We start from the raw sequence: 23,863 nt of genomic DNA, 5'->3' as shown, positions 1-23,863 counted from the left end.
ACTTCTTATTTTTTACAACTTGTGCCCTGTATATAAGTATATTTTTGTTAGAGTAGGGGCACTTTTAGGGTGGGAGCAGGAATTTTTTGGGCAAGGATAATTCAAGTGTTTTGGGTGTGTGTATATATAAATATATAAATATATATATATATATATATATATATATATATATATGTATATATATATATATATATATATATTCAAAATAATTCTGCCACTTTCCGTCGTTCTCCTGCCTGCAAATCGTCGGTGCCTGCCGTGGCGGCAGAAGCCACATATAGCATACAGAAAACAAATCCCAGCTGGGAAGGAGGCGGCACACCCAAGTCAGTTGAGGAAATGTATTAGACGAAAACAACGCGTTTCAACCACACTGGTCGAGTTCATGGGAGAAGGAGTGATTTCAACACCGAAACGCGTTGGACGTAGTGTTGACGAAATAAACACACTTTGCAATAGAGGCCACGGCTCCAGTGTTGATTTTCACCTTCTAAGGAGGAGTTGCGCATTAGTTGTTTGGCGGATTTTAGGGGGTAGCTACCCCTGCCGTGAGCCTGCCGTGGTATTGGCTTGGGTGAAAGCTAAACAAAAACGTGGATATATATATATATATATATATATATATATATATATATATATATATATATATTACCTACTGACGATAGCCAGTAGGTATATATAGTTAGGATTGTTTTCCATAGGGAAATCGCAACATTCTATTGGGAATAACTTTGGCGCCGGTTGAGGAATCTTCCTGAAATTTTCCTTAACTTTGCCTTGCGGCGCTCCGCTCCTTCCCTAAAAGTTTGGGGGGGGATTCGTCAAGCGGGGGCCGAGATAAAAGGGGGGTCCCAAACCGTGTTTTCCCCATGTTAATTTCCATAGGGCGGTTGGACTCACTTTTAGCCCGAATGGCTGAATGGTTTTCCACCAAACTTGGCAAAATTGTAGGGACTGGTAGCCCGATGTGCCTTTGCTATGTCACAAGATATGTGCTCCAGTGGTTTTTTCGAAAATTAACTTTGAAAAAATATATATTGGGCTACATTGGGCTATATATATGTTAGAGCCCAAATGTAGCTCAATGTAGCCCAATGTAGCCCAAAGATGGCCACCAGAGACAAAAAAAAAAAATGTAGCCCAAATATCAGCCAGATGTAGCCCAACTATAGCCCAATGACAGAATGTCCCAGAGTGTTCTAAAGAACAACTAGAGCGCTAACAGTCTTACTTATGACAAAAGTATGGCACACCTGAAGTCATCTTGATTGGAATAAAGTGTTAACACTTAAAACATTTAATTTGCAAAGGAACAAAATGAGGGGTTTCATTTGCCATAGAAATTATATATATATATATATATATATATATATATATTCACTGAAAAAACCATAGGTTACACACCAGTTATAGTTAGGAATTAGCATTTAAAAAACCTTTGAAATTTACTGAAAAAACCATAGGTTTCACACCAGTTATAGTTAGCTGGAAATTTTACTCGCATAAAACCATTGAAATTCCCACGTTATAGTTAGTTGGACTCACTATAACTTGCACGTCTGCAATGCACTGCTTATGATGTCACATATTACATCACTCATGCATATATTTAAATATTTAAACATTACCCGCTAATATATGTATTCACTAAGATACACTTAATAAGCCAGTTAACCAATCCATTTTTTTTTTAAAACACTGAAAAAACCATAGGTTTCATGCCTTATATAGTTAGGAATTAGCATTTAAAAAACCTTTGAAATTCACTGAAAAAACCATAGGTTTCAGGCCTTATATAGTTAGGAATTAGCATATAAAAAACCTTTGAAATTCACTGAAAAAACCATAGGTTTCAGGCCTTATATAGTTAGGAATCAGCATTTAAAAAACCTTTGAAATTCACTGAAAAAACCATAGGTTTCAGGCCTTATATAGTTAGGAATTAGCATTTAAAAAAACCTTTGAAATTCACTGAAAAAACCATAGGTTTCAGGAGTTATATAGTTAGGAATTCGTTTTTAAAAAACCTTTGAAATTCACTCAAAAAACTATAAGTTTTAGTGGTGTTATAGTTAGCTGGACATTTTACTCATACAAAACCAATGAAATTGCTCCTATATAGTTAGTTGTACTAACTATATTTCGCGCACCCGCAATCCACTGCTGATGATGTCACATATTAGATCATTCATGACATGGTCAGTGACATCACTGATGACATCTCAAATACCATCTAGATTTCTATGTTTACTTTAAAAATGACGTAAAACAGCAATCAAACGTGGAAGCAACCAACTTTGAACCCAAAAAACTCACCTCATATATGAAGTACACTTTGGCTTCAACGTAAATTCCCATGCGCACAACTGCACGGACAGCAGCATTCATTCCTGCGGATATAAAAAGAGATTGTGATATTACAAAATTATAAAATGCCCATTAATAAACAAAACTGTATACTTACCAGAGAAGCAGGTAAACGAAAGGCAAAGAAAAGAATTTGCCATCTAACACAGAAAATATAAAAACTGCGGGGCATATTAGCAAGAACCTCGTTAAAATTATCGCCGTTTTAGCGGCAAGAGACTGCCGCTGAGACAGCGATAATGGGCTTGCTAATATGCGTTAAAGAATTCCAATAGAAGCCCAGGTTAGAGGTCCTGCACATCTAACCTGGCTTCTATTGGAATTCTATAACGCATATTAGCAAGCCCATTACCGCCGTTTTAGCGGCAGTTTCCTGCCGCTAAAACGGCGACAATTTTAACGAGGTTCTTGCTAATATGCCCCTCCGTCATTATCTTCCTTTCAAGGATAAATTACATAGTAACTGTTAAACTCACAGGCCACTAGCTTTTGTCGCCACATTTTAATTTTCATAATGCACTTAAATGCATACCTCCACTAAACTTGTCACGAAACCACCCGTGGTAACCAGAGGCAGTGACCTTAATCTTCAGAAATGAATGACACCAAATAATCCCTTAAAACCTTTGCTTTTCTTTGATCTGGGAATACAATACAAAATATAATAATATGTTTGACACGTCAAGGTCTTTCCTACTTCTTTGACGATTTCCAACATTGGCAACTGCCATCAGTTCTGTCATTACCGTAAAAGCAGTTGGCCTAAAGCACAGTGTGTTGACAAAACACCAACGGTTCTTGACATCACACATTTTATTTTCAAATGTGCCTCTCAGGCTGTACAACGCGTGAGTGAAACAGTTTCACACTCTCAAAATAAGTCAGCAGCTTGTAAGCAAAAGATGAAAATGTGGTAAACGCACGAATTCCAAACATTTTCTTCACAGGGCTTGAATATTAAACAGAGATCGTTGATATGATGCATAATCAATCAAAAGACGTTAATTTGTGTATTTCCTCCCTTATTCATTGCTGATTCTCAGCACATCTGCTCCTGATCAGAAATGAATGCAAAAACTATAAGGAAAAAAAGCATACATTTGCATACACCTCATCAAAGGAAACAGACCTCTGCACCACCATAAACTGAAAAGATTGAATGTGGGCGCAGAGAGAGTCACCCATACTTAAGTGACCTGCACAAGTAAGGAAAGAGGTACAAAGAACATCTGCAGATTTCTAATGGCATAGTCACCAGTTCCTGGCACACACTCGTATATTCACTTTACACATATTAGTCATCTTTAGGGTGCTTTGAACCGCAATCGTTTCTGTTACTGCGGTTTCCCGGTGATTCATTTCAACAAGCAACCACTTTAACAATGCTCTGCTTCACCCAAAAAACAGCTTTCCTCGTAGTTTATTACCACCTACTGCAGTGAACTGGACTACAAAGGCTCAATCACTACTGCTATTTTGAGAGTGAAGTAAAAAAGTACATTCTAGTTCCCTTCAGCACCCATTTAGATATTTATCATGAACTGAATAAAATGGCATGGCTATAGTGTTAGGCAAAATGTACCCCATATTGTTCCACAAGGCTTCTCACATGGGGATGATAACAGGCTCTACGTTTAATTGGCTCCTTTCCAGTAGAGAGATGTGTGAAAAGTAACAACGGAATTCCTTAGACAGTTACTGTAACTAAATATTTCAAACACATTTAACTGTTGCTTTAGAGTTCATGGATGTTGGTCGTGCAGTCTTTTTGTTTATGATTGACCTTTTGGCAAAATTCAGCACTGCTGAGCAGCTTGTCTAAAGTGCGAATGCTGACAACACTTCAAGGAAATGTTTGTTCTCTTTCCTACTAGATTCCAGGGGTTAGGACGGGAGCCCTCTTTTCAAACAGGAGAAACATCATATGCTCAATCTATTTTAATATCTGCCTGGGCACGCTGCAGGCCATTTTTATTGGGTTTTAGGTAGTGTTAAACATACACCGAGGACACTTGGCTGTATATTATGGTTTGAAGGACCAGTCAACTCTTTCTTAGGTCAGAAGGGCACTATTACTAGAAATCAGCACTCCACCAACCCTCCTCCTCAGTCTGGGACTCACTCTGGCTCGCAAAGTAAATCAAGCACTGGCAAAACCGACAGTTTTTTTGGCTTTAATAATGCTTCTTTTGATTTCTTTTGTTTCTCCCTTTTTTTGTAAAACTTTATTTTTATGGGACCTACTAGGCCCTCTGTAATATACAAGTATGCATTGGTAAACGCAAGCCAGCCTTTTATTTTTGACAGTGCTTGTTTTGTTTATTTTTGTCGTGGTTTTCGTTTTTGTAAATCTTTGTTGCTCTGGGAGCTGCTGCATCCATGCTAGAATGAATACATACACAAACACATACGCACCCACATACATTTTTGGTATCCAAAAGTAAACATTGGCATAATAGTTCCTGATACAGAAGAGAACTACTTTGTGAGGGGATGTGCTTCTACCTGTGAATCTTGTGAAAGAGCAGAATGCTGTCATATACAGTGAGTGAAGTCAGCCAATGGCTGTAGTGGGATACGTTTTTGCCCCATATTGAATGCTGTAGAAGGAAGGAAAAAAACATGAACGAGACAATAGACCGGTCAGTGAAGAGGGCTGATTGAAAGCTCCTACAAATAGGTATATTATAAATATAATTTCCAAAAAATCAGGTGGTCTTGGTTAACACCAGATCTTAGAAAAAAAGTGGCTAACACCAAAAATAGTTTTTTTTAATTTTTAAAAAGCACATACTACCATAGTAATCCTTGGCAGTGAAGCAAACAGAAAAAGCAGAATGTTATCACTCACAGTAAAGTTGGCCAATGGAGAAATGGGCTGACCCACTGCCCTGCGTGTGTACTGTAGTGAGTGGAATAAAAATTTGAATGACACAATAACAGGCCAATGAACGAAGAGGGATATGTAAAAGCCCATAATTACAGTTAACCATACAATATGTATAAATTTAGTAAAATCAAAGAGTCTTTGCTAACACCAAACATAAAAATCTAGATGTTATATCCAATGCCATTATGATCCTTTAATGCTGATTAATATTGCCTTTTGTAGCAGATAGTAACTTATTCTGATTCAAACATAATTGGAATACCACACCTATAATATTACTACGTTTACATGCTGCAAACGCATACATTCAGAAAGTGGTGTTTTATAAAAAAACAATAGCCTTGAAGAAAGCTTTATTCTGTCTGTGTTACTGACTGCAAAACGTGTGGTAAGCTCTGCCAATCCTGTTTCCGAACACATCAAATTCAAGTATTGTTTTCTCTAAACTACTTTCTGTGGGTCAGTGCTTATTTTAAGCTGGTGGCTGCTGGTGAGGGCCACCGGAACTCATTTTTGGGAATGGCACCAATCTTTCTGCATCAAACATTTACCGGGAGATAAAAGGGGAGTGTCTGCTAACAGAGTAATAGGCCTGAGGTGAACTGAAAACGACACACCTTTGGTATCGCATGCTGACCTTTAATTGCACAAGCAGCAGGCTTCTGGGTAGAACTTTGAGCACCATCACTCATTCATTTACAAATTAAGCCTGACTGGGCCTTCGTTGTGCCACAGCACCCATATTAGAGTTTCTGCTTTGATACTGTTCTCTTGAAACAGTGCAATTCCACTTAAAATTAATCCAGTGTTAGACTGAAATGTGTGTGGTTTTTCACCCAGAAATTGACAGAGACCTAAACGATTTTAGATGTACTAATTTATAGAAGAGAGAACCAGAAACTCTTCTCTTTGCACCAAATCTTGTTATTGATTTTTTGTATTGCTGTGACTGAATTTCCTGATTGTCTAATACTGGTGCACCTTAACTTCTTTAGGAGATTAGGTTTCCCACTTTTGACTCTGTACCTTTACTGCATGATGCTGAGATTTGTGTACTCTAACGCGACTGCAAACATGTAGTAAATTTTCTTAACCTTAGTCACTGATTCCAGGTACTTATTGTGTAGCCAAATTGGTTACACTGTTAATTGAAATTTGATTAATCTAATGTTAACTCTATTTACCTCTCATTCGACGAGCAAAGGTCATTGGAGGACAAATGGTAAAGGGGTTGGTCCAGAGTGCTGGATCAGATCCCATGATGCAAGAAGAAACTTCCCTGCTTATAGCTCAGCAAGACTGTCTTTAAAGTACTTGTGTTAGTTCCTAAAAGGATGTAGACAGTGCTATCAGATTATATTTTGTGTCTCATAAACAAATAACATATCTATTAAATAATGAAAAAGAGGTCTTACACATGTCTGTTGATAGACCGCTAGAGTAAGCAACTCCAGGACAATTAAATAGCTGTAATAAAAATGAAAGCTAGCCGAGGAATGTTACTAAGCACTGTTTTCCCAGCTGTTCTTGGCAATGTTGAGTGGTCCGAGAGCCAAATTACCTCATATAGAGTGTTCTTGTTTGTGTGACCAGGTCAAAAGCCAAATGCCAATGCACAGGGGGGCAGATTTATGATAACTGGCGCATCCCTAGGGATGCGCCAGTTATTTTGCGCCGCTGCTTCGCCACCCATGGTGCGCCGCATTTACAATGCGGCGCACCATGGGGCAAAAACGGCACAGATGCGTGACGCATCTGTGCCGTAAAGGTGGCGCATTGCTGGGGGTGCCCCATCTTTACAATGCTGCGTCAAGACCTACGCCTGCTTCAAGCAGGCGCAGGGTTTTGACGCAGCATTGGCCTGAAAGTGACTGATTTCACTCAGCCACTTTTGCGAGGCGCACCTGCCCCGGAACGCCCACTCTGCGCCGGAACGCCCACAAGTGGCGCAGGGCTTTACAACGTGACGCATCTGCCTAGATGCGTCACGTTGTAAATGGGTCGTAGGGATGCGCCATGTTTACGCCGCAGTTGCGTGACGCTAACGTGGCGCATTCCCAACATAAATATGCCCCTTTATATTCTTTTGCCTGCTGCCCTGTGAAATTAAGGCTGTATCTTCAAAGACAGCCAGGATTGTCGTGGAATTCGTCATTTTTCTAAAGCTTATGAACTTTATTCTTCAAACATAAAGAAGGTTTTTAGGTTGTTGTAGTGAAAAGTAGTATGCCATGTTGTGTATGCCGGGCTTTATGCAGGATCAAAAAAGGTTTGGGGTCTTTAAAAGGGGCATGGCCAATGAATCACAACTATGAATCCTTTCCAAGTGACTTGGCCTTTGTAACTAAGGTTTTGGCTTAAAACATTTAAACTAAAATCCTGTGCATCACACAACATGCCACCTAACTAGTATTTGAGTACATCTCTGTTATTGCACTGCAACACATTACGAGCAAGCACCTATCAATCCAGACTGTTGAGCTTTGCCAATGCTTTAGGGCAGTATCATAGAAAAGGACAACAATTACATTGTTGTGAAAATGAGAATTACAAATAATCCAATTCTGAAAATCTGAGCCTGTGAAATAAACATTACTGAGGTCTGTGGAATTGGGTTGTTGTCTTAAGTGCTGCAATCAATTCTGTTCTCCCCTTCACACCACTTTCCTCTGCAGACTCATCTTTCTGAATGTTGCCATCTGCATATTTTACACATCTTCCCTTTCCTCTTCTGCACCTAATTTCACTCCCTGCTTCCCTTTCTACTTCCTTGTAACTCCTTCTCTAAATCACTCCCACACACATTGATCTTAAAGCACTTCATTTTCTTCTACTATCGCCCTATAAATATTTCAATAGCTTTCGACCTCCTGTACACACTTTTTGCATATGCCCACAATTATAACTGGCATGTCACCACTCGTCTGTGTGTTGAGCAGTAGAGCTAGAGATTGTATGAGCGTCTATTTTGATGATCTGTATGACCCCTTCAGAGGCACAGTGAGATCCTCACACTGACTTCAGCCGCAACTATGTTAGAAATTGGGCCTCTAGTTGGCAGAGGTACGCATCCTTGTCCAAGAAGGGACCACAACCCTAGTCAGGGTATGTCACAACACAACCTAAATCATCCTCTGCTCACCCTTTGGTAACTTCGCACAGAGCAGGCAGGCATAACTTAGAAGGCAATGTGCAAAGAACGTGTGCAATACCTCATACAGTAACACAGTATGCCAGAAGATCTGGCAAATTTTTACTTCCATAAAATCAATCTTATATACTCCTCCTTTCCACTGTCAGAGCAGATCGGCTCGAAGGAGTTACCTTTAGGTCCTTCACAAGGAATTAAATCCAACTGTCCCCCCGTTTTGGCGGAATTTCCTCTGCTGAGTGCGGACCGACTCACCTCCCTTATGCGACAGGTGAAATCGGGTTCCCCCAGTGACCCAGCACCTCCCCATATCCTAGTCTCTGTCGCTCAGACCATTCTTCCTACTCTGCTAGAAGTACTTAACACCTCAATTTCTACTAGCACAGTCCCAGTGGCTTGGAAACGGGCCATGGTGAGGGCCCTTATTAAAAAACCAAACCTGGACACGAAGAATCTTAACAACTTTCGCCCGATCTCCCTGCTTCCCTGGGCGGCCAAAATTCTTGAGAAATATATAAATGGTCTACTGACGACTTTTCTTGAACACAATCAGTTTCTGGATCCCTCTCAGACAGGCTTCCGACCCAAGCATGGGACCGAGACCGCACTACTGGCTGTCACGGAGGAATCCAGGAAAATCTTAGATCGGGGAGGATCGGTAGCAGTCATCCTCCTCGATCTGAGCGCGGCATTTGCTACCGTCAACCACGGTATCCTTTTGCAGCGGCTCCTGGATACTGGGATATCTGACAGCGCCCTGGAGTGGTTCAGTTCATATCTGAACGACAGAACCTTTCAGGTTTATGAGGGCAATGCTATCTCCACCAGCAAGCCTCTGGGCTGTGGAGTTCCGCAGGGATCTTCGTTGAGCCCGACGTTATTTAACGTCTATATGAGGCCGCTGGCTGAGATCGTTCGTCCGTATGGGATCAAGATCATTACCTACGCGGACGATACTCAGCTGGTGGTCTCCTTGGCTCAAGAAGGGGGCTCCTTAGCAGGTGTGGATCTTGCAGGCTGTCTGGAGAGAGTCAAGAGCTGGATGACCAAGTCTTGTCTCAAACTCAATGGAGACAAGACTGAGCTCATGCTTCTGGGTCGGCTCGCCCCAGCTTCCATCGATGCTCTTTGGCCACCCTGTTTAGGCCCTGCTCCGGCACCCAAGGACACCATCAAGAGCCTCGGCATCTGGCTAGACAGGTCTCTGTCTTTTGACCATCAGGAAACCAGACTATCTGCCACCTGCTTTGGTATTCTTAGAGGTATAAAAAAGATCCTACCCATACTCCCCTTTGAAGCAAGAAAGACCGTGGTTCAGGGCTTGATCCAATCCCGCCTGGACTTCGGGAATGCCCTATATCTGGGAGCCCCTGACTTCACTCTGCGCAAATTGCAATTAATACAAAACTGCGCTGCCCGGACGCTTCTACAAACCCCTCGCAGATCATCGGTAAAGTCTGGGTTGATAAGGCTACACTGGCTCCCTGTTAGGGAAAGAGTCAGTTTTAAATTTCTCTGTATTGCGCATCAGACATTCTGGTCGTTAGGCCCAGCAATCAATCAATCCCTCGTTACCCCCTACCATCCTGCTAGACAGTTGCGCTCAACCTATGTCACACTGGCCACAGTTCCCAAAATAAAGAAAACAAGATCGGGAGGCCGTTTGTTCTCCTATAATGTGGCCAGGTTATGGAATGATCTCCCCCAACATCTAAGGTCCAACCCCGACCTTACCTCATTTCGCAAGCAGCTGAAAACGTTCCTGTTTAATAAACAGTAGTCGGGCCGTTATTCTTCATAAGCAACCATAAGCCTCAGCTGTAATCTCAGCGCTTGGACGCCTCAGGGCAGCTATGTGCGCTTTATAAAAATCATTTTCATTTCACAGTGAAAACACCACAAACAGACTCCACAGTGGTTCAGGAAAATAAAGTATGACTTTATAAATTAAACAGGAGCAAACAACGAGCATCCAATGTATAGAAGGTGAGTTATTGAATATTGAATAAATGCAGTAAAGCGCTTAGAAGCAAGTAGCACCTTAGCTCGCGCTGGAGCTGGGCAAAGTAAAAGTTCGGGCTGATCATGATGGAGTGCCAGTCGACTACACGACCCACACAGGCTCCGGTAAACAAAGTACCTTTCCTGGTCGCAAGCAGGGAGATGCATCCATCTTCTCCATCCAGTGAAGGCGATGCTCCCGCTCAGAAGACAGGTACCAGAGTCGAGATGCGTCGAGTGATATGCCAGTTTCTGCCACACAGTCGAGGTGATGCGTCGATCTCACCAAGCTGCTGCGGTGGGAATACGCAGTCTGATGCATTGATCTCTGGAGGCAGAGTGCTGGTTCTGAGGTGATGTGCCGATTATACTCTTCCAACCGAGTTGACACACCGGTTCTGCTACAAGCAGACAAGAGATCAGTCGAACTCAATGTTCCAAGTACCTTGGCCACTTCCAGTGAGTCAGCCACAGGAGCAGGGGTACAGACTTTGATTTCCCTAACTCTTAAGCAACAGGAGGCAAGCCGGCAAGCCCTTGGAGATCACTTTGGCAGAAGACAGAGTCCAGCTCTCCTTCAGCGGAGTCAGAGAGCAGCAGGGCACCAAACACAAGAGCAGGCTTTCCAATAAGCAATCCAGTTGAGTCCTTTGAGCAGCACAGCAGTCCTTCTGACAGAGGTTAGGTGTAAGTCCAGAAGTGTCTGATTTGATGGGGTGAGAGACCCAGTACTTATACCCAAATGTGTATTTGCAGTGGGGGAGACTTCAAAGAGTGGTTTTGAAGTACACAAGTATCCCTTTCCACCCAGTCCTGTCTGGCAGGCTATCTGTGGGGGGTAATCAGTCCTTTGTGCGAAGTCAGGCCACTATCTTTTGAAGTGTAAGTGTGAGCCCCTTCCTCCCTTACTGCCCAGAAATGGCCATCAGAATGCAGATGTATGTAGATGGGTACTCAGCCACACCTAGCCTTCCTGTGTTTGTGGCTGTCTGGAGGGAATGCACAATATGTAACTGTCACCCAGCCCAGACGTGGATTGGAGGCATGCTGCAAGGCACAAAGAGAAGAGAAATGTCCACTCTCTAAACAGTAGCATTTCTAAAATAGTAATGCTAAATCCAAGTATACCAGATAAGAGGATTTATCCTTACCATTCAAAAGATATGAAACATGATGCAGCTACTCTTTCCTCATCAGGAATTAGAGCTTAAACTTATTTTAAGGAATTCCTATTGTTAGCCTATGAAAGGAGGAGGCCTCACAGTGGTGGAAAATTAATTTAGCCGTTTGTTACTAGTAGGACATGTAAAACTTAAAAGTACATGTCCTACCTTTTACTTACACAGCACCCTGCCCTATGGGCTACCGAGGACCTACCTTAGGGATGACTTATGTTTTATAAAAGGGGAGTGTTGGCCAAGGGTTTTAAATGTGAAGTTGAGGTGACACTAAACTGCACACACAGACCCTACAGTGGCAGGCCTGAGACATGGTTAGAGGGCTACTTAGGTGGGTGGCACAAGCAGTGCTGCAGGCCGATTAGTAGCATTTAATTTACAGTGACTTATAAGTAAATTAAACATGCCATTTGGGTATGAGCCAGTCTTACTATGTTTTAGGGGGAGAGCTCTAGCACTTTAGCAGTGTTTAACAGTGGTAAAGTGTACAGAGTCCTAAAGCTAGCAAAAACGAGGTCATAAAAAGAGGAGGAGGAAGGCAAAGGTTTGGGGTGACCCTTCAGAGAGGGCGATTTTCCAACAAGCATGTATTCTGAAGACCTGTATGACCCCCTGAAAGGCACAGTGAGAACCTCACATTGCCTTCAGCTGCAAGTCCAAAGTTCTCAATTGTGGCCCGTTATAAACATCCACTCACAACCTGAGGTCGCACACAAACCTACAGACAAGCAACTCAATTCATGGTTTGCACAATGCAAAATTTGATATGCTGCGAGAAAAAAACTAAAGAAAAACAGCATCCTCAAAAAAGCAAATACTCTTGGGAATGTAAATTAATTAGAATGGGAAATGTAAACAGAACTACCTCAGTGACCTGGATTACCTTAATGGTTTTTACACTCAATCATTCATTGATCTTTATTCAGTATCACATGACTAAACCATACATGAACGCAATACTAAGTCAATTAAAAGCAGCCAGTTAAAAGCATGTATAAAATGCAGATAAATACGGCAATGAAACAGTTCGGGAGAATACACATCACACAGCAAATAAGATTTTCCGAAAGGTGACTGCGCCAGTTAAAAAATAAGCTAAATTAAGTCTATACATCCGGTAATAGCATTAGATATAGCAGGACGAACTTGTGCAAACTGTTGCTCAACAAGCAATGGAACAATTCAGAGCTTCTTAGTCTTATATAGAAAGTGCAAAACATAGTAAAGTACAAAGGGACTTGGGCCAAATGGTTGTCACAGCTACATGGGCTAAAGGTAGTACCATATGAACTTACCAGAGGAACTGTTAATAAGTGATGTATTAGGCTCAATTTAAAACAAGCCAGCAGAAACTGACGGCGATCAGACAGGTTAAATAAAAGATATGGTTTTATTCCAAGGGTGGTCTGTAGTGGTAAAAAAGCTTTAACAGATGACTTTTCCTTAACCAATGATATCCTCCCCCTAGCCCTCCAAAGCTTTTTTAGTCCAAGAGTAATCCTCCTTAATATTGTATCTGTTTATTCTAGTTGCTGTTGTCTTATTGCATTTTTAAAACTTGTCTGCTCTTTGTATAGTGCTCTGATACCCTGGGAGGTAATGGTTGCACTACATAAAACTCCCAAATAAATAAATAAATAATGAGAGACTCTGGTTGATAAGAAAATTCAGTACGACCCAGTTTGATTAAACAATCCTTTGAATAACTGATCCAATGTATACTCCTAGATCGGTCAAGTGCCAAATAGTCTTTTAACAACAGGTGGGCGAACCCACACTGAGACCCATAAGAGAAAGGGCCACAACATCAACATGTCTTCTAAAAAGTCAATCCCCAATTCCTCATGAATAAAAAAAGAGGATGCACTCTGTGGGAGGAAGAGGAGCTTCCTTAAGAATTGGTTCTCAAGAACTTGCAAGGAAGACGCATTGGTATACCCCCAAAGCTTACTACCATAAGCAGCTACAGAACCACACTTCGCTCTATAAATGTCAGTCAAGATTTTTGGCATGCTTGTGGCTCAACCTAGAGGCAAAGTTGGGCCTCAGAAACAATGCTTCTAATACACATATACCCTCTAGCAGATATCAAAGTAGACCAAGACAAACAAGAATCAAACAAAACACCCAAGTAAAAGAAAACAGGAACATGAATGACTAAGAGTATTGCCATTAATACAAAAAGTCTTAGTCTTGGTGGTCCGCAGACCTTTAACCATGAAATGAAATAAAATTAGGTATTTGTAAAGCGCTACATATACCCAAGGGTGTCTAGGCGTTGAGACTTGGAAAGGTTTGTGCTTAGGTCAAGACTTCCATAAATGTTATAAATTGATCAAACAAAACCTCTAGCCCCAGTGCAGTATGCAAGATAAGAACTGCGTCATCTGCTATAGCAGAACTATAGCAGAACTTGGTGAGAACCTATTTTGAACATGTCCCTACCGACTTCAATCAGCGACTTTTCCAAGTGGTCACTGTTGAGATATTGTGAGAGATCAATCAGTTTCCCTTTAAATTACAGCAATATCAGCCCCAATAAGGACCAATTTCAAAGTAAATATTTAATTACTGTGGGTGTGAGACCCAGGGGACCCCACCCCATTTAATTCCCTGTGTATATGACTGTAGAATATCGACCTACAGAGGGAGAGGGGAAGGCTCCATGGTACTCCAGAATCAGATACAGCGTCCAAGCCAAAAAAAAAATCTTTATTTAGATATAAACATATATCTTTAAAAGAAGTTACATAGTTCACAATGTACAGCGACTGTTAAAAACAAGAAGAAAGCATGTAGCAGTTAATATACGACAGTATAAAAGAAGAGGTAATCCAATCTTGGGCCTCCTTAATTCAGAACTGTTTAAAAGAAATATAAATACACAAGGCGAAAATGCTTTTCCCGTCAACCCTTTTATAAAATACCCGTTGCCCATGATGCCGTAAATGCAGAACCGCCATCAGTCCTATTTCAATGATAGGATTACATTTTATCCCCCCTCAAGGTTAAAAGCTATTGTTAAGAATATCAGGATTAAAAAATAGAGGGGGGGGGGCGTTAGCTGGACCCGATTTGGTTAAGGTTGCGGTAGGCCAGCTGAATGAATTTTGTGAGTTTTATGTTTAAAGAGGTATTTTCGGGGTTCAAGGCCACTATGATCGCTTGCCTGCAGGATCGGACGACCAGGTTGTTCCAATCGGCTTTAAGTTTGGACCTGCGTTCGGAGTTAAAGGCTGGGCAGAGGCAGACCACGTGCATCAGAGTTTCAGCTACTTTGCCACATCCTCTGCAAGTTACGACCTCTGACGTGCGTCGCCATGCAGGTAAATCTTGCAGGAATCGCCAATTACCCATTCTAATAGCGGTAAAACTGTGTTTAAGATATAACGAGTATGTGCAGGCCACGTAAGAGGCAGGGACTAACCGGCTGTATGAGTTTAACAGGGCCCAAGCGTGGCTACGTTTTGAGAAATGTGCTTTATCCATACTAAGAGATTTCATTTTCACACATTTTTTAATACCCGTATTAAAAGCTGTCTGACCGGGGTTAAGCGCCCATAGTTCACTCGCTGAAAATTGCTGGATTGCGTCTTTGAAGAGGCGACCGAACGTTCCACCTGAGTTATTCCGGGAGATTTCTAACCAGACTAAGGATTCCAGTGTGCCTGGATCCGCCTGTCTCAGTTTATGGCAGAGGTTCAGGTATACCCCAGTGTCTGAGGCATCATAATTTAGTAGACCCAACTCTAGTCTTATCTGAGCGGCAGAAGCGGACCTTGGCAACTGGAGGACCTTCTTATAGATTTTGGTCGTGTGGCTCTTCAAGGCGGTGTTCAGTTTACCCCTGAATGTTTCCATGCCGTATGATAGGGTGGGGCCAATTTTAGCTCTCATTACTTCTAACAAGGGCATTAGAGTTGGACCTGAGAGTTTTTTAGAGAGCTTGCCTAGTGACACTGCTAAGGACGTGGCTTTGACTAAGATCTCTCGACGCTGCTTTAAGAGATTGCATCTGGAGTCCAAATGGACACCTAGATATTTGTACGATTGGCCGATGACAAGGGGAACGTTGTTAAATGACCACCCACTGCCGGTGTAACGTTTTTTGCCAAAGGGGACAACTTGCGTCTTCTTTAAATTTACCTCTAGCTGGTTTGTTTTCGTATAACTGAGCAGTTTGTCCAGGAGCCTTTGTAGCCCAACCCTCGTAAGGCTGAGGAGAACCAAGTCGTCAGCATACAGTAGGTTGCTTAGCGATTGGCCTCCCACCTTTGGGGGGTGGCTATTTGTCTCGTCCAAGGTTGTCGGGAGGTCAGCTATAAACAGATTGAAGAAAAGGGGGGCCAGAACACATCCCTGCTTCACGCCCCTAGTAGTCATTATTTTCCGCGAGAGATGTGTGCCTGACCCCAACTTCACCCGAACCCAGGTACGGGAGTGTAATTGGATAATGGCCTCTAACAAAGGCGTCCAACAACTCTCAGCCCAGGCAGAGCGAATCCACACAGTAACTTTTATATGCGGGGTTAACATACGTTTTCACCATTTTTTAAAGAAAGAGGTGTTCCCTGACTGCACGGATAGGCATGGCATCTTGTTCCACAAGAAAAGGCCGTCATCTTCTAGCCTGGAAATGAAAATAAGAAAGAATGTGGTGCAGGACAAAACTAGAGGAGGCAGACAATATGCTAACTTGGAGCTAAGGAAGGGTGGAAGAGTTCTGCATTTAGAATGGTGCACTATGAGGGAAGACTTAGGACCACAATTACATTTGGCCCAGTGAATGGGCTGATATTTATAGGATCTGACTACACTGGATAGGATGTTATTGGTCAGATAAAAAACTCACAGTTACGAGCTTATACCCACTAATGGGGATATCATGCATCTCTCACTATACCCAGAACACTGCACACTCTGCACTAATGCAACACTCACCCTGCACTCACCTACCACTCGTGCGCCGCTCACCCACCTCTCACCCTTCACTACTCATCCTACACTCACGCACCTCACAAACCTCTCACCTTGCATTCACACTCCACACCAAAGTACATTTCATGATGACTACTCACTAGCACTCCACACTTCTCACCATGCACACCCATACACCACCCATGCTATAGACAAGCACTGCTCAATCCTGCACTCACATACTGCTCACGCTGTACTCACACACCACTCATCCTAAACTCAGACACTGCTCACCCTGCACTCAGACACCATTCACCTGCAGAAACACAATATCCCCCTGCATGCAGACACCTCTCACCCTGCTCGCAGATGCCCCTCAACCTGAATACTCCCACTGCATTCACACACCAATCATCTGCACTCAGACACTGGTCACCTAACACTGACCCACTCACCATGCACAATCACCCACCGCTCACCCTGAAAACTCTGATACCACTCATTCTGCACGCACACCACTCTCCATGCACTTACACATCACTCATCCCACACTAAGACACTTTTACACTGCAATCAGACACCTTTCGTCCTACACACTCATCCTGCACTAAGACACTGCTCACCCAGCATTGAGACATTGTTCACACAGCACTCATAAACTGCTCACCCTGCATAGACAGCACTTGTGCAGAACTCACACCACTCATCCTGCCCTCACACACTGCTGACCTTGCCCACATGCTGGACTCATATCCTCTCACCTTTGCACTCATCTGCCACTCACCTGCACTAACCACTGCTCATACTGCATACATCCCCTACTCAAGCTGCACTTACACACCACTAACCATGCACTCACACACCACTCATACACCTCATACCCAGCAGTCACTCACCCTTCATCGATCACTGATTCACCATTCACTTTGCACTCACTCACTACTCACCATGCACACACACACCACTCACCCTGAACTGACCTACTGTTTACCCACCAGTAACCTATGGCTCACCCTGCATTCACACACCACTCACCCTGCACTCACATACCACTCACCCTGCACTCACACTGCACTTTCACCTCTCACTCAACACCTACACATGCCACCCTCTGCATCCACAGACTGCTCAGTCTGCACACACCCTGCACAAGCACCGCTCACCCTGCAAATACAGTGCTTACCCTGCAAACTCATACACTGCTCATGCTGCACTCACACATCATTCACTCTGCACTCAAACACGGCTCACCTAGCACTTAGACACCACCTTCCCTACTCCAAGATACTACTCACACTGCACTCTCACACTGCTCACCCGCACTCACAAACCACTCATTGTACACTAACAAAATGCTTACCCTACACTCACAAATCACTCATACACTTCTAACACATCCCACACACCATATCCATACCCTGCATTCACACTGCCCACACACCACTCACACACCACTCACCTTGCACTTGCACACTGCTCACCTTCCAAATAAAACACCACTCATTCTTTTTTCTTTACAGAGTTTTATATAGCACAAACTTGACCCGAAGGTATTGGCTATCAGAGCGCTTTACACGAGCACCAGTTGTGTTACATGAGGACACATTCATTTTTCTTAGGCACAGGACATTAAGTGATTTACCCAGAATCACAGGATGTTCAGCATCATTGCTGAGACTCGAACCCGGTTCCCCAGATTCGAGGTCGGCCGTCCTAGCCCTTAGGCCAACTCCTCATCCTGCTCTTACCCATCACTCGCCCTTCACTGACACATTGCTAACCTTTCACTCACACACTACTCACTCTGCATTCAGACAGCACTCACCCTGCACTCACACCTCTCCCTGCACTCACACATCTCACTTTGCACATACACACCTCAATCCACACACACCCACTGCTCTTCCTGCATAGAGACAACCACTCATCTTGCACATACAAACTGCTCATCCTGCACACAAACACATGCACAACTAACCCTGCACTCACACACCACTCACCTTGCACTCACAAACCACTCAAATTGAACTCCCACATTGCTCACAGTGCTGTTGTCACCCACTACTCCCCCTGCTGTCACCCACTACTCACCCTTTTCTTATTCACTGTTCACTCTGCACTTACACATAACTCACCTTGCACTTACACAATGCTCAACCTGCACTCACACACTGCTGACACACCTCACACCCTACATTCACCCGGCACTCACACATTACTGACCCTGCACAATCATGCACTGCTCACTCTGCTCACTTATGCTCTGCTCATCCTGCAATTGGACACATTCACCCTGCTCCTAATCACAGCTCACCTTGCAACGGGGCACCACTCACTTTGAAATTAAGCACACCTCACCTTGTAATTAGGCATCGCTCATCCTGCATGTACGCTTCACTCACCCTCTACTCACACATGGTTCACCCTGCAAAAATACGCCACTCACCCTAATTTCACACCGACACACCCGCTGATTGGAAGCAGTCAGCGGGTGATATATGGGAGAGGGGAGGTGATTTATTGCTGTGGTGACTAGGAGTCTGTCCTGGTGGGGGGAGCCTATTAGACACTTTAAGAGCCATCGCTACATGCTGCACATTCAAGCCATTACAAGCTCACAACCGTGGTGCAGTACCCGCCCCTTCAGCATACTGAAACCATAAGACCTGATAAGTAGGGCAGTTGCGTGAGGTGTTCTATGTCAAACACTGCTCCTACATATTCCTCAAAGAGCTGCTACCCCATAGCCTACAAGGACCACAGCTGCACCTAGTTAGCTTTTCAGTGACCCGCCTGACCAAAAGAACCATGAGCAGAACTGCATGCAGCAGTTGGGAGGCTCTGCATGGCCAGCCCTGGCTACCACATAGATCCTGTGACGGATCTGACCATTATTCACTCTCACCACCCGAAGTCAGATATGCTCCAAACTGCAGCCACTGCTGCACTGCCCATCCCTCCACACATCTAGAATGTCGGAGTCAGCAGGGGATGGCTGAGCCCAGACTGGCTCTCATGGACCGGCAACAGTTTAGTACCCGTTCCACACCTGACTCACCTTCGATCCTCCACAAGCGAAGTCCAGTCCAAGCACAACCAGCTCGGTGTTTACGGGCCACAAAGCCATGTGTAGAACTCTACAACCGATTAACACATTGCAATTCTGTGTAGGTAGGTAAGCTTGGCCAAGGTTCTGACAATGCATCAATCTTAGTTCACTACACACATAACAAGTCATTCCCACTCCTAAATAACATGTCAAATGTTTTTGGTTTTCAGGTGATTTGAAATTACTGACATTACCAAACATTTCTGAGTAAGCAGAAGACAGGTGCCCACTTTCAACTGCATGCACAGATGGACATACACTCTCCGCACTGCTTCATCTAGTTAGGGGAATTCAACAGTAGTGCAACAAAAACTAGTGCAGCATAATGGAGAGTTCCCCTTTTGCATGTCGCCATACCATTGCGCTGGAACGTGGGAGACATCTTATGTGAGGTGAAACCCTCCAGCAGCCAATAGAAACACAATACAAGCCCTCTTAAACACAATACAAGCCACCTCACAGAGGACACACACAATTGCTGTTCAATGAGAAGCTGTGCTCAAGGAGAAACAACCTCTGGTGAAGTCAAAGTCTCTCACTAAGTAGTACTTCTGAAACCTCTTTTTTTGTTCATCACATAATGTCTGGCAACAGTTTAGTTGTTTAGCCAGACCTAGAAATAAAATTACCCCAAAACTCCATAACCTGCTTCTCCAGAGTCATAGTCAAATCGTATTTAGATGACAAAGCTTACAAAATTCTGCCAGTTTCTTTATAGGGGTATATCCAAACTCAATAGGTTTGACAAACGTCTGAATGGTACTAAATTATAACATCAGAGTCTGTACATCTATCAAACGGAAGGATATTTCATGCATTATTTGAATGGCTGGCATTCCTAGTGCTGCCCTCCCCTTGCGAAATGGCTATTTTGCCCTCATCTTTCTCAAGATGAGAAAATTTGTACTACGTTTCCTAAAGGTTAGAAACCTACACCAATCAGAAACCTTCATCTGTGCATAAAGGTGCTAGCTAGCTGACCACCATTGCAGTTTTCTTGGCGTTCTATCACCTTCTGCAGGCCAGAATTTTGCCCTGGGCTTTGTAATGACTTTAAAGATCTCATGGACAAATAATGCCCCAGAGATGGTTGACAAAGATAATATAACATAGAGTGCAGTTTGTCTGCTGACATCACCAGGAACCAGAAACGAGAGGGATTTGTATATCATCACCTGGGTCTTCTGAATTTGTGTTAGAAATATGTTAAATGTATACTAGCCTGATATGCAGCCATGGTAGGAACACATTTCTGCAAATTCCATAAAGTTGTGAAGTTAGTATTTATGAAGCGTATAGCAGATAATGCACAGGAGCAACAAGGAAGTTTGAACTCCAAGCCTTGGCTATATGTATTATGGTCTTCCACAAGCCAGAATCACACTGTGCCTTTACAGCACCGCCATTCGAATGATCGCGTCTTTAGTACGCATTCGTTCTGCGCGCAAGTTGTTTTAATGACTTGCCTTAGGGGGGGGCGCTGGATTTTTGAATAGGTTCATTTACTATTCCAACTCCAGCCTGTGCAACGGTAGGGAAGGTGTTGGACTTTAAATCCAACACCATTCCACCAAAGCGCCGCCCCCCCCAAAGCAAGTCGTTCTAACAACTTATGTGCTGAACTAATGCATATTAAAGAAGCATTTGTTCGATTGCCGAAGCTGTGAAGGCACAGTGGGATTACGGTATTGTTCTAAAGGACGTTTCCCGACTTGGTTAGACATCGCCTTCAACACCTTCTCTCTTAAGCATGTTACATCTCCTCTAAAAGACGAACTAGGAGAAACTATGATGCAATGTTTGAAGTTACAGTCTTTGTTTCAGACATCCCTAATCTCTGGCTCTCACTTTTCGGGAACTCTTACCCAATTGCGCATCATGAATGGGAGCACTTATGGGCAGGTGCAAAGAGGATGGGACAACTTTAGAATCCTTCCGCATCTTGTTCCTTCTTGGGTGACTGAAACTTAAGCCCAAATGTATTTTTGCCTAAAGAACCAACATTTACCAAACACTGGCTAGGAACCGTTTCAGCTCAACTCATTTTGAGACCTTAAAATCTACAAGACTCCCACAAACAATAATATTACCTGACATTTTTTTACCTCTAGAGTTTGTTTGAAAAAATAAATTATAATACAGTAACTATGATTTTTGCTATTGGAAATTTCCCAACTCAACCCATATCCAGAGCCTCAATTGCTCAAGGGGAACAGTCATTCTCTTAAACACGCTTCTATCACTACAGATTTTACATACAGTTTTTTGTCTGAGGCAGTAATCCTTATTACCTCTAACTTAAACAAATTGTCTCTGTCTGGAACTTGTCCACTTCAGCACTATGGCTCATAGGGAGATTATACAACCAGTCCTTGGGGAAAAAGCAACAATTCTAGTTAGAGACAGAGACAGTCTCTGCGTTTTACTGAGTAGGCTGATTTGGGAATCATCTTCAGTAAGAGGGGTTCTTCCATCTTCTTAATTTTCCAAAAAGGACTTGAAAAGTTGGCTTATGAAGTGTAGTAGCCTCATAGACATGAGTGGGAACACCCAGAGTAAACTCCTAACTAATTCCTGTGCTTTCCAATTCCACTATCTCAGCAGTGTAAATCAACCATATCTAGTGACATTTGGTTTCAATCAATAAAAGTCTGAGAAGGGCATTCTCGGATTTTCATAGATGTGGAAAGCTAAGTCTTAAATATCCTTGCTCACAAGCTAGCAAACTAGAGAATAAAATAGTTGACTAACATCTATCTACTGAGCCCCTGAGGCGATGGAAATTGAAAGTCTGATAAGTGTATTGATCTCACTCCCAGAGGCAGTAACTGGAATATTGCATCTAGTTGCCAGCTCCAGGCAAGGCCATGACGTTCTCCTCCTACCATTTGTATTTTGTGGAGACAAGCAAAACATTTGGGATGCTTTCCAGCCTAGAGTGAATACCTACTACATCAATTTCCCCCTGGCTGGCAGAGTAGATATTATATCTGCGACAAATTTTAAATAAAACAATTCTTCCAATTCTGTCTTTGGATTCCAATATCACATAAATCGAAATCGGGAGACTGGCATCTGGCCACCAGACCACACATTCTTATTTAAGGCCAAATTAAAAACATGGACAAAGTAATCCAGCTAGCAGCTTGATTGTGACCACTGTCAAAGAAGCCATTTCCATAGCCAGCGGTGGACCCCATCACTCTCCTACAAAGTTCATATAGAGAAACCCTGTGGCATCACAGAAAGCAGAGATCTCAAAACAGTGCGGGCAAACCTCTGTCAAGGGAGTGAATATCAGATCTTCCAATGAGCTGGCTGGCTCGCGAGCCGTAAGGTAACCACAGACCTCTAAATAACTTCTGGCGTCTAATAGGTCAAATGCATTACCGAAAAAAATAAAATTAAAAAAAATTTAAAACTTCAAATCATTACACTGGCCATTTCACATTAATTTCAACCAGATGTTAGTTATAATTCCTCACTATTTAATTCAGCCATAATAGATTTGCTAAATCAAAACATCGATAAATACATAAAATATAGTAAAAATATAATCTCTATTTAAATTAAAAACGCCATGCCTTTTTTTGTTACCAAACCTGAACGTCCTGTCTGTTTTTTAAACACTCACACTAGGGCAGGTGCAACATATCCTAACATGGGAATCCTGACATACTTGACATTCCACTTGTGAACAGTGATTTACTGCCATTGTGCATAAGGTCAAATGCTGCACGTGACAGTGTTCCAAAGATAAATTTCAATGAATCCAGACTTCAGTGCTTGCAAAGCTTCTATATCGATTTATTGTTTTAATTTAATTTATAAAGCAGTGTTACCAGCAAGTGATTTTACAACGCTATTTGGGATTAGATTGTGCAATATTGACTGGCGCCTAAATGAATGCACTCAATGCTAAATAGGGTGTGTGTCTTCTGTAGCTGGGTGTGACAGGTTATAATCACCTTCACAACAGAGTCTTCAAGGACATAAAAAGAAACTTACAAAGGAACTGAAATCTTAGGTTTAGGGCTAACAATTTTGTCTTCTTACTCATTCGTGTGATCAGTGTTATATCACTTTTTTAAATAAACAAATTGAGGTGAGAATATTAAGTATTGTTGGAAATGTGCTATTTATGTAGGCTCACCCCAAATGTGTTTGCCATCTTGCTGAACCCTATTTTTGCTGGTTAAAGAACTCTGAGCTTTATACTCCTGATAACCAGCACTAAAGTATTTGTACAC

General features: G+C 42.7%; 1 protein-coding gene across 3 annotated transcripts in view; it reads right to left on the bottom strand.

Annotated features, from left to right (window-relative positions):
- Positions 1-23,863, bottom strand: part of PFKP (phosphofructokinase, platelet) — a 383,854-nt gene that overhangs the window by 326,431 nt on the left and 33,560 nt on the right. For all 3 annotated transcript variants that reach the window (XM_078663306.1, XM_078663305.1, XM_078663307.1), the window contains exon 2: positions 2,317-2,390. In XM_078663306.1, the coding sequence (XP_078519432.1) occupies positions 2,317-2,390 (74 nt within the window). The remainder of the gene's footprint in view (positions 1-2,316; positions 2,391-23,863) is intronic.

This window comes from Lissotriton helveticus, chromosome 10 (assembly GCF_964261635.1).
Source record: "Lissotriton helveticus chromosome 10, aLisHel1.1, whole genome shotgun sequence".
Taxonomy (NCBI): domain Eukaryota; kingdom Metazoa; phylum Chordata; class Amphibia; order Caudata; family Salamandridae; genus Lissotriton; species Lissotriton helveticus.
The sequence above is the reverse complement of the archived record's forward strand: the minus strand, read 5'-3'. Positions and strand labels throughout refer to the sequence as shown.